Source organism: Anomalospiza imberbis, chromosome Z (genome assembly GCF_031753505.1).
Source record: "Anomalospiza imberbis isolate Cuckoo-Finch-1a 21T00152 chromosome Z, ASM3175350v1, whole genome shotgun sequence".
Lineage (NCBI taxonomy): Eukaryota > Metazoa > Chordata > Aves > Passeriformes > Viduidae > Anomalospiza > Anomalospiza imberbis.
In genome coordinates this window covers 25,791,370-25,803,233 of record NC_089721.1, presented here as the reverse complement: position 1 = coordinate 25,803,233, position 11,864 = coordinate 25,791,370, and the positions used below count along the sequence as shown (strand labels likewise).

Below are 11,864 nucleotides of genomic sequence, written 5' to 3'. Positions count from 1 at the left end.
CGTAAGCCCTTTTCGGGCACAACTGCATCAGGAAGAGTGAGATGCGGCTAATGATAATCAAGTTGCTGACTAACTAGTACGGCAACGCTTTGGCAGCAAGTTTGGGTTGCTCACCTCTTACAGACCTTCATGTCAACACTCTTAAAAGACCTCCAGTACCAGCTTGCCACAACTCCCGGCTTGTTCCGGGGGGCGGCTAGCGGCCTCGCTCGCAGTCTCTGTTAGCCGCTCCGCTCGCTAGTAACACGAAGGCAGGGTGGCAGCAATTGCATAGTGCACACTCGAGACCAACACCCGAAACACGAGCGGCCCCTGCGCTCCGGCCACGGCTCCAGCGGCCGGCTCGCAGCGCCGGGCCGGGGAAAGGGGTCGGCTGGGGGGCTGCGCGCAGCAGCGGAGGCAGAGGAGGATACGCGAGGGGACGGGGCGCCGGGGCAATGGGTCAGGGAATCCGCGGGCTGAGCGTTGAAAGCCGCTCAGCGCCGAGTGGCCCCGCCGGCCGGATCCCCGGCCGCCGCGGGAGGGCTCGACTAGAGGCCCGCGGCAGCTCGGCGCGGGGGGCCTGGCCCGGCCCGGCCCGGCGAAGGGGATGGGGATGCGGAGGGAGGCAGTGACTGAGGGAAGCAGCGATGGGAAGCAGGCAGGAGGGGGGCGGGAAGGGAGGGATGCTAGAGCCGCGGCAGCAGCGGCACCAAGATGGAGGCGAGCAGCGCCCCAGCCGCCCCGGCGGGCCGGCCGGCGTTATCTGCCTGCACGGGGAAGCCGGGCTCAGCGCCCGCATTGTCCTCCGCGTCGTCCCTCCCCTTCTGGCTCGGCTCCTCCTCGTAGTCCTCGTCGTAGTACTCCTCCAGGCCGCCGTCCGAGCCGCCGCTGCTACCCGCGCCGTTGCCGCCCATGTCGGCGCCGAAGCAGAGGCGGGCCATGTTCTCCTTGACCGACTCGCAGATGGGCCTCTCCAGCCCGTCGCAGACGCAGTCGTTGAGCAGCACGGCCTTAGGCACGGCCAGCATGTCCTCGATGACAGCGCGGCACTCGGGCGTGCAGCGCAGCCCATTGAACAGCTTCCCGCAGTAGGTCATGTAGCGGTTCAGCGCCAGGCTGCAGCGGCTGTCCCAGTCGCAGCGCCGCCGCGCCTCCGTGCAGCCCATGACGCCGGGGCCGCCGGGCCCGGGACCACCGGGGCCGCCGCCCGCGGGGCTGCTGGTGCGGGGCAAGCAGGGCTCGATAGCGCGCTTGGTGGCGCGGCAGTTCTCGTCTTGCGCGCAGTCGCAATCCTCCAGCGCCGGGCCGCGCCGGGTGTGGTTGAGCTGGATGAGCGCCGCGATGCAGTGGCTGGGGCACCGCCGCTTGGACGAGGCGGCCGCGCCTGCTGCTCCCGCCGGGCCGTCCCCTCCGCCCGCCGCCGGTGGCTGCTGCTGCAGGAGCACCGGGGCGCACGCCTCGGCGTACTGGTTGTATGCGTAGCTGCACTCGGGCTCCCCCTGACACTGCAGCACCGCCTGCCAGCAGATCAGCCGCCGGCCCTGCACCAGCGAGCCCCGAGGCGGCCACACGGCGCCCAGCGCCGCCGCCAACCAGAGCCAGGCGGCCGCCCGCGGCCAACGCCGGCCGCCTCCGCCTCCGTGTCGAGCGTGCGAGCGGGCCACCATCCCGGACGGGGGTAGTGGCTGCAGCCGCGGGCGAGCTGGGAAGAGGCGCTGGTAGACGAGGAGGAGGAGTAGAAGGAGCTGCCGCCCGTGGAAAAGTTTCCAAAACTCTCGCCGGCCGTGTGCATGAGGTCTCCTCGCATCAATCCATGCGCGCTGGGCCCGGGGCTTCCCAGCCCCCGGGAGGTGAAGTCGGCGGGGCGGTGGTACGAAGCAGGCGCCCGGGGGCCTTCCCGTGTCCCCCACCCGCTGCTCCGGGCACGGCGAGGCGGCGGCGAAGGCGCCTGGAGAGGTGCGGGGAGTCAGTGCAAACAGGGACTCGGACGACAGTGGATCCGTAGTGCGCTTGGGGAATCGCAGGCTGCGCTGGGAGAGCTCATGGTGCTGTACTGCTCTTCATGCAGTTCCGTCTCTCTCTTTTTTATTCCCCCCCCACTCCAAAATAAATGCCCAGCTGCTGCTGCTGCCTCCTCGGGAGCTTTTAACTCTCCGCTCGCAGCATCTCTGCACATGCCAGCCGCTCCGATCCCATTCACAGTCCCGGCTCCGCTCACTCCCTCTCGGTTCGGATCACGCTTTCGGGTGGCGCGGAGAAGAAATGTCTTTCCTCGCTACCAAGACGAGAGCACTGAGAAGACAGAAGAGGCAGCCTTCGCGGTCTCTTTTTCTCTGGGCGACTGATGCTGCTTCTGTTGTCAACAAGCCCTGCAAGCTGCTCTGTGGGTCCGTCTGTGGATCTTTTTTTCTTTGCAAGCCTTTAAATACAAAAGTGCCCTCCAAGCAGCAGCAACGTGTTCTGATTAGGCTTCATTATGCATGCATGGAAAAGCAAACAAACAAAAAAAATTAGCAACGCTTCTTCTTTTACACAACCCCCCCAGCCTGCGCATTCTCGCTCTCTTTCTCCCTTTCTCCACTTTTTCTCCCTTTGCTCGGCCCCCTTTCCTGCCTCGCCACTTGCCATTGGCCCAGCCTGTTGTTGAAACCTTTTTTTTTTCTTTTTTTTCCCTCCTTCTCTTTACGATGTGCTGGAGGGAGGGAAGAGAGAGGGGGGCTGGAGGGCAGCTCACATTCAAAGCTTGAAAGGAAAGGCTTAAGGAGAGTGACAGCCCCCCGAGGAGCCCCTCCTCACGTTAAGGCGGCGCGGCGGCCGGGCGAGAGGCGCTGAGTGGCGGCGGCGCGGGCCGGCGCTGCGGGACCGGCCGGACTGTGGCGGAGCCGGACGGCGGCGGTGTCCGCGGGGTGCTCGGCAGCACCGCGCCGGGGCCGGCCGGCATCGCTTTCCGCGCCCGTGTTGCAGGCGCGGTACTGTCACTGGTCCTGCTCTCTACAACAAGGAGGGGAAAACCAAGTTCTCTAGCTCGAGTAACTCGTGTACCCAAACTTCCCAGTGATTCAAGTGAGAGCAGAGCCGCTACCAGAACGGCAGAGAGGATTAGGCTCGAAATGGGACCGACATTGTTCTTACTGAAGTAGAAACAGAGGTCCTAGTTTCAGTGTGCTAGTACTCTCCGGGAGAGCAAAGCTAGCTACTAGTGGTGTAGTGCGACCATGTAAGTACTCCTTTGCTGTACTTTCACTATTGCAACTTTCCACTTGCCGCATACCCCACTGATTTTAAAGTCACTCAGCTCAGCTTCCCGCCTGAGATTTTTGTACACGATTTTAAGACACTGACTTACGAGGGTGCCTGTTGGCAGAAATACAGTAGATTCCAGTATAGTTCTTTGATACTTGATCTGCCAACTAGTAAAATGTTTCAAAAAATCTGTAATTAGTTTTAATTGAAAGCAAAATGCCTTGCAGAAGTCCTGCCTTCCTGTTACACTTTCAATTTATAAGGAAGTAGAAACAAAAATATTAAGGCACTGAGAGAGGAGCATAACAAAGTAGACATGCATTTGCCCACTGCCTTTCGTTTCCGTGCTACCTTAATTCCAGAGCAACATCGTCTCCAACCACAAGGGGCATCGGTATCTGCTGCCTGTCAAAACTGGCGCTTTTTTCATCCTGAGACTATCAACTCCATCTGTCACAAAAACTGGGACAAAATCTATTTTGCAGAAAATCCGGGATCTTGGAATCCCATGTGGTGTGAAATCATGCCTGTCTCAAAGTGTGTAGACTGTGGAATGGTCGTGTGGTGTGGCTGGGAGTCAGTATGATTGATGGGTTGAGAAGCATTCATAAGGGCTTACTCCATTGTCATCAGTTTTACAAGCTGCTTGTGTTTCTCCTTCAGTATAGTTTTTCCTATTCTTGTATAAAAACTGTGTTTTTAAATCTGCAAAAGCTGCGTTTAGAAACCCTGCCTCCATCCACCTAGTTGGGAGCTGTTTCTTTTAATTCTTGTTGAATAGTGGTATTAAAAATGCCAGATGCCATTCAGGCAGATTGTAATAAACATAAATTGCTACCTACACTGCGATTGTTCATGCACTACTTTGTTGCCCTACTGTTATTGGTGGAAATCATCTAGTTTTGGGTGTCTCAGTTGGAGACAACATTGCAGGTGCTGTTCAACATACTGCTGCACTGACTGGTTCCTAGGGGAAATGCCCCACGGTGCCATTGGAGGGAAGAAGGTCTGGATGCCGGTATGTTCAAGACATAAAAGAGTCTGAGAGAGGGGGTTGCAATGGAGCAGGGTCATGGCCTGGGGCCTCCTGAGCTTCCTCAGCACTAGAGAGAGGAGTCCCAGTGGAGGACTCCTCTACAGACAGCTGGGTGATGAGCTCTGCCCCCTCCCAGCTCCTGCCTTCATTTGCAAAATCCATCCAGCTCGGCTGTGCTTCATTTCTGGAGCAGAAAGCAGTCTCTTTACTCTGTGAGGAAAGGCAGCAGCTGAACTTCGGGCCTCCCAGGAGGGGGAGTACAGGAGCCTTCACTGCTGGTCTTGCATCCTTGTGTGGCTGCGAGGAGGCTGCTGTAGTGCTGCTGGAGCAGGAAGAGGATCAGTACCTAGTCCCACTAGTGCTGACAGACTTTCCTGGATGGACTGTTTGTTGAACGGCAGAGCATGGCATGAAACATCATATTATTCATAGGTAGAAATGTTCACATACAGTTTTTAGTTAAATAAATGAATATTTTATACAGTGATAATAATAATGGAAATGTTGACTTAGAAGTTTGGAATTACCTTTGGTGTCATACAACTGACAAAAATTTTAACAGAAAGTAGGTGAATTCTTCCAATTACCGCACCTTTTAGCTGTCTAGAATATCATTATCTATATTCAGGATTATATATTGTAAATAAAAGAACTTCTTTAAATGGTTTAAAACATTTTTCTCTCCTATCTTTATTTAATGAGCATTTGAATTCTGCCTGTATTTTTAACTACAATTTTGGGTGAGGACTTTGGCCTTCACCATGCTCTGTTGGAGGAAAGAAATCTTTTCTTGTGTGGAGCTAAACCTAGGGAAATAATTCTCTGGCCCCACTTTGATCCAGGTTTTTTAACAACCAGAGTGATATTGTCAAATTCAGCTTTTCAATTTTCAGAGTAGCTATAAAAGTAATGTGGAAGGCAGTACTTGCTCTGTTTCACAAAGCACCAAATCAGACAATACATTCCACAACTTGGCAGTAAAGTAAGACCTGGTAACTTTTTGAATTCCTACATTTGCTAGGTTTTTCTATGCCATCCTTTCCAGTCTCAGCAATTGATTTAGTCCTTTACACCAGCACACCAAATTAGGATAGAGTAACTGTCACCCAGCACTGCCACCAGTTGTCATTTTGGCAAGCAGAAAAGCCAATGTGTACGTGATCTGGATTTATTGGAAAGACTCCCGGGCACCATTCTGTCTAATCCTGATGTTTTTTCCTGTTTTTTTTATTTAACACCTTTTCCTAATGGATCTCCTTTCCAAATCGTGTTTTTTTTAGCTCTTTCTTTGCCCTATTTTACATCAAGAGTATGTAGAAAACAAGAAAATCAAGTAGACACCATGCCAGATGACCTTAACATTTAGAAGTTCACATTCAATGAAAATAAAATGAAAATACATGGCCAGTATATGTGGTTAATTCCTCTCAAATTATTTAAAAGTACATTTTTATTGGCTTATATTGATTTTTTTTCATTTTTAGAAATTTACAACTGCTATTAGAAATTTTTGGCAGGTGTACTGGGAATTAATTTGCTGATACAATTTCAGTATATGCATCTGGTAATATCTTAAATATCTTAAATATGTGCCTGATAGGGATACACAGAGAGCAGTTTTTCTTCTTGGAGAAGGGACTTAATTCTCTTGTAATAGTAGACTTCACCTGTCAGTGAAAGGCAGAAACTCTGTCAATAGTTCTCTCTTGGTATTATGGTGCATAGGGGTCATGGTAGGCAGCAAAAGTCCTGCTTCTTACGCCAACATTCATCCTGTAAAAATGGCCCAGTAAGGTGTCACTCACATTAGCCTGTGCAGATGACTGAATATGGACATATGCATACAGCAGAGTTCTTGGATTTGATGTACCTTCAGAGACTCATAAACAATGTCTGCATTCTAAAGTTACAAAAGAAAAACTTTGTGACTTACCAGATTCCCAGCACAAACTGGGTGCAGGGGAATGAATCTAATGCATTCAAGGGGTGTTTCAATAAAAAAGAGAAAGTGAAGGCATTTAAATTAGGTTTGTTCTCCACATCTGGAGTGGTTTATCTTTTTATTGTCTCTGCAGGAATGTTTGGGACTTCTGTAGAGAGCAAGAGTTTGCCCTTCTGTAGAGAGCAAGGAGAACAAATCCATCAATCTGCCCCTGCAATTTCAACTGAATTCTCATCCCCTGATTAGAAGCAAAATTGGGGTACGTTTTATAACCACTACTGTATGAATTTCTGTGGATGGGACTGTGGTCAAGCCTTTTGTTCTTTGTGGGCACATTGTATGGAATATTTTTTTTGTAGAAGGTGTACTTGGTTCCTACAAAACATTTCTGGGTATAAGGTTGAAGAACAAGACTGTGGAGACTACAACTCCATAGTCCACTCTGCCCCCCTGCTCCATGCCATGACAACACAAACCACAAGACTTCCACTTGATTTCCGCACCTGCATCACAGGTCCCATCACATATTGAGCTATACCAAGACCTGCCTATGACGGGGGTTAGAAATAGAGATGACCTTTAAGATTCTTTCCCACTTGAAGCATTTTATGACAGGATGTGATCTAGTTGCAAACACCCTGCCATGAGCAGAGACATCTTCCAAGTATATCAGGTTGCTCAAACCCTCATCCAACCTGACCTTGACTGTTTTCAGGAATGGGGCATCCACCATCTCTCTGATCAAGCTCTTCAATCGTTTGATGACCCTCATCATAGCAGTTTTCTTCCTTATATCTAGTCTGAATCGACCTTCTTTTAATTCAAAACCATTGCCCTTGTCCTTTTGCTACAGGCCCTACAAACAAATTTGTGTCCATGTTTCTTGTGACCCCCTTTTAGGCACTGGAAGACCACAATAAGGTCTTCTTGAAGTCTTCTCCAGCCTGAACAGCCCCAACTGTTTCAGTCTGTCTTCATAGGAGATATGCTCCAGTCCTCTGATAATTTTGTGGCCTCCCTCTGGTCCTGCTCCATCAGGTCCACATCTCTCCTCTGCTGAGGACCCCAGAGCTAAACACAGGACTCCAGGTAGGGTGCAAATGCACATTTACAATCACACAATCACAGAATATTCTGAGTTGGAATGGACCCACAAAGATCACTGGGTCCAGCTCTTAAGTGGATGGCCCATAAAGGGATTGAACCCACTACTTTGGTGTTGTTAGCACAGCAAGGGATTGAACCCACTATCTTGGTGGTGTTAGGCTCTAACTAATTGGTTCATGTCCAGCCTGCCCTCCAACAGTACCCATAAGTCCTTCCCATCAGGGCTGCTCTCCATCTGTTCATCCTCAAGTCTGTGTTGATATCAAGGGTTGCCCTGACCCAGGTGCAGCACCTTACCCTTGGTCTTGCTGAACACTGCCCCAGTTCTTGATCTTGTCCAGGTCCCTCTGGATGGCATCTTGTCCTTCAGGTATGTCAACAGCACCACTCAGCTTGGTGCCACCTGCAAAATTGCTGAGGGTGCACTTGATCCCTTTGTTTCTGTCACTGATATTAAGCAGTCCTCGTACCAATAAGGTCCCCTAAGTAAGCCACTTGTCTCTGATCTCCATTCAGACATTGAGACATTCACCACAACCCTCTGGATGCAACCATCCAGCCAGGTCCTTATCCACCCAATGGACAACCCATCAAATCCTTCTCTCTTGTTTAGAGAGAAGAATGAGGTGGTCCATGGCAAAGGTCTTACAGAATTATAAATAGATGAAATAGAGATGACATCTGTGGCCCTTCCTTTGTCCACTGATGTAGTCACTACATCACAGAAGGCCACTGGGTTGGTCAGAGAGGACTTGCCCTTGGTGAAGCTGTGCTGGCTGTCTTGGATCACTTGCTAAAATACAGTGTCTAGGAGGAACTGTCCTATGGTCTTCCCAGGCATAGAGAGGAGGCTGACAGTTTAGTAGTTTCAAGATTTTCTTTCTACCCTTTTAAAATATAGGTATAATGTTCCCTCTTTTCCAGTTACCTGGGATTTCACCTGACTGATACCAGTTTTCACATGTCAAGGAGAGTGTCTTGCCATCTAGATCAGTCAATCCTCTCCAGAGTTTAGGATGCATTTCATCAGGTCCTGTAGACTCAGGTATGTTCGGGTTCTTCTCTAACTGTGGGAGGGACTTTGCTCCCCCAGGTCCCTGCCTTGAGGTCCATCCACTCGTAAGGATACACAAGTTTGCCTGAAATAGATTTTTAATCCACTGTCTCCTTTTTTTTTTTTCAATATGCATTTTACATTTATAATATTTACTTAAAAATTGAGTAGAAGCCTTGTAAAGTTGGGGATTGTTATTTATATATGAAATAGTAAGTATCATTGAGAGATTTACCCAGTGCATGCAGTAAAGTAAACATGGAAGTATTGCGCAATACAGTATTGCTGGACTTTTTTGAACTCTCTTCCAATCTAAACTACAAACTAGACCACACATGCTGTTAAAACAAATCTAAGTAGGATATCAACCCTTTTTTTTTGTCCTAAGAAAGGAAAAAGTAATGGCGAAGCAAACTAATTCCTGGTCACCTGTTAAGCCAATTAGAGACAGGTTTTAAATAACCATATTCAATGAAGGTAAATATGAACCATACACATTGTCAATATATGTGACAGGATAGTCAGGTCTTCCCCTTCATCCTCCCTGCCCCACACACAACCTCTTCCTCTGTGATTGTCTCCTGTAGGCAATGTGATTTGGCCTTAGTTAAAAACACTCGGTGGGAGCTGTGCTAAAATGAGAACACTGGGTAGGAATTTCAGGATGAACTGTCTGGATGCTCACTTAATGAATGCATTCCAGACATGGAGAATCTGTTGTGATCAAGGTTGACTTGGTTACACGTCAGCCTGCAAAAGGGTATAAAATGCTGCTGGAGTCAGGCAAAATGGTTTTCCAAGGCTGCAGTCAGCTTTTGGGTGCATCCCTTCCCTGGCAGGGATGCCTGCATTGTACATCCAGCCTAAGCACAGGGAAACACTCACTTTTGGAAGGGCGAGTGAAAGTGCTGACACCTAGCTATATGTGGAGATAAAATTCTTAAGTAACTAAATAGATGCTCTGTTGCTTTGTAATTTTACATTCTGTAAGACCAAAGACTGTGAACCTGTACATTTCTATCTGAACCTACTTATATTATAACCCTTAAAGCATGGTTATACCATAAACTACATTAGCTATACTTAGATACTGTATTAACAATAAATCTAATGATAATCTGTTGTCTTTTGTTATTTGGTTTGTCCCTGGTTTTCCCTTGTTTATGGTTTCATCCTAAATTGTTTCCCCTTCCCTAAATGTCAATCCCATCCCCACTCCTCCCAAATCCCTAGAAATTTCCTTGTCAATCCCCACAGCCCCTCCCTGGCACCTTGTCTGTCACTCGACTCTCCAGCTCCTCTCTCTAGAAGCTTCCACGAAGGGCATCGAGTGATTGGCCAAGGGCCAGGGGTCGCTCCGCCTCAGCTCCCCGATATGTTGTCCTGCTTGTCAATTACTTCATGTCCCACTCCCCTCTATCCCCCCGTTGGTGGATAGCAAAACCCCTCCCTTGTTTCCACCCCTGAAGAAAAGGGGCTGCTCCAGTCTCCCTGGGTGCTTTCCAGCGTTGTACCCCTGAGGCCAGGAGCTTCCCGGAGCTACCAGTAAACCTTGGATTTAAACAGCCTGGATTGTCTCCTCCTGGTTCCCTCACCATCGCCGACAGTGCCTTCTGAGGAAAGGGCTCACAGCCCTTAGCTGCTCTTCCGCACTCCTGAGCACGGAAGGGTGGCCCCTGCAGCCGCTGTGTCAGAGCTAGCGGGGAAGCACCAAGAAGACTCTTGGTGGACAATGCGGCAATAATCATACACAAAATCAGTATCATATTTCTCATGCCTGACCAAGAGCCTTCTATTCTTGCATGTCAAATGAATTTTCAACCATTAAAGTTTTATGGGAGTTCTTTGGTGGACATGTCAATATACATACACACAGAAATAGTTAGATTTTTGGTTTATTAACCTTTTTACTTTCAGATTTTTCAAATGTTTTCAACTACCCAGAAGCAGCTAATAGGTTGGTATTTCATTTTCTGGGTATGCTTCTTTGAAATTTGTATAATACCAGCTTGTAAGAAATCAGAAATTCTGAATATTTCTACAGGTGAAGCATGAAGAAATGAGCAATTTTGTGGGTAGGCAGAGTTCCACTCAATACGGACAAAGATAAGATAGACAAAAATAAGAGTAGTGGTTTCATTTTTTTGTCATTTCAGATTATACCATCACAAGTATGTACTCTGGAAAGGTAACACATAATTTGGTCTCCTACTTCTTCTACTCCTAAATTCAATTTCTGTATTAGAATTTGAAGATGGCTGTAGTGAAACATGCCATTCAAAAATATATTCTCAGTGTGTTCCATTTAGTAGCTATCCTTGATGTATCCTGTGATGATATTTGCCTATGGCATTGTTTAGACACAAAAGTAGCTGAGATTAAAATAAAATCATCCTTCAAAACAATTTGATTAAAGCAATAAAAATCTAATTCAACATAAATTGTGAGTTGGGAAACTGAGGGTGTTTTCCAGTAGGTATCTTTAAGCACAGCTGGCTTCATATCATGAAGAAATGGTGATGTCTTTATTGAGTTGACCTGCTATAAAAGAGTGTCGGACTTGTTTATTACACCTTCTTAGAAGAGCTTCATCCTTTCATTCTACTGAAACAAAATGTATTTAGACTAAATAGTGTGCTAAACATGAAGTAGACATGCAAATATTTCAGAGCCCTGACCCAGATTACCAATTCAAATAAATCAATGTTACCCAATAAATAAACTAAGTGTGCTTAGGCAAGGATTTGCTTTGATTTAACTAGGTCTTTTAAAAGGCAGTTAATAGTTAGTGTAACTTTTGATACGGTCACCAGCCTACACAGCCTTAATTCCATTTGTTCATTTGCTTGAAATATCAGAGGAGAAGAATGAATTAAAGTGGATTTCTATATGGAGGGAAATAGCATGGATAATTAGCAGATTTTATTACAGGAAGAGGAGCTATATTCATGCAGGTACATGTATCTTTCTTCCTACATGTCACCTAAAATTAAAAGATGTCAAAGCAGTTGGTTGAATTCTACTCCATACTTCTACCACACCCTTAGCTGTGGTGTCTGAATACTGGGATGAAAGAAAAATGTCTTTGTCTTAAAAGTTTAATTTGCAAAAGTGATGAATGATACAATTACTTCCTTAATAGAGGCACAGTCTGAAACATTTCCAGACAGCCTGATTTTCAGAATATTCTCAGGACCTAACCTTTGAAAATCAGATTCTCTAATTTGACATTCAAACAAGAATTATTCACAGTCATGGATAGCTTTGAAAACATATCTCCTTTCTACAGCCAAGTGCTTTAAATATGACAGAGAAATACAGTCAGTCATAAACTTGTTATTGTGCCAATAACAGGCATTAAAGTATTGATCTCAGTAACAACATCACATAGTAACTGTAGTTTTCAGGTGAATTATTAAATTTGTTCTTTTTTTGATGTATCAAAATACACTGAGCCACCAGCTGTTTGCAGTTTTGTGGCAAATGAGTATTTTGTTCTT

The 11,864-nt window shown here is 47.4% G+C and overlaps 1 protein-coding gene across 1 annotated transcript in view; it reads right to left on the bottom strand.

The window, feature by feature from the left end:
• Nucleotides 1-2,778, bottom strand: part of GAS1 (growth arrest specific 1) — a 3,756-nt gene extending 978 nt beyond the window's left edge. The window contains exon 1 of the mRNA XM_068177234.1: nt 1-2,778. This exon is cut by the window's left edge and continues 978 nt beyond it. Coding sequence (XP_068033335.1) covers nt 669-1,649 — 981 coding nt within the window. The 5' untranslated portion in view covers nt 1,650-2,778 and the 3' untranslated portion in view covers nt 1-668.
• Nucleotides 2,779-11,864: the final 9,086 nt, after the last annotated feature.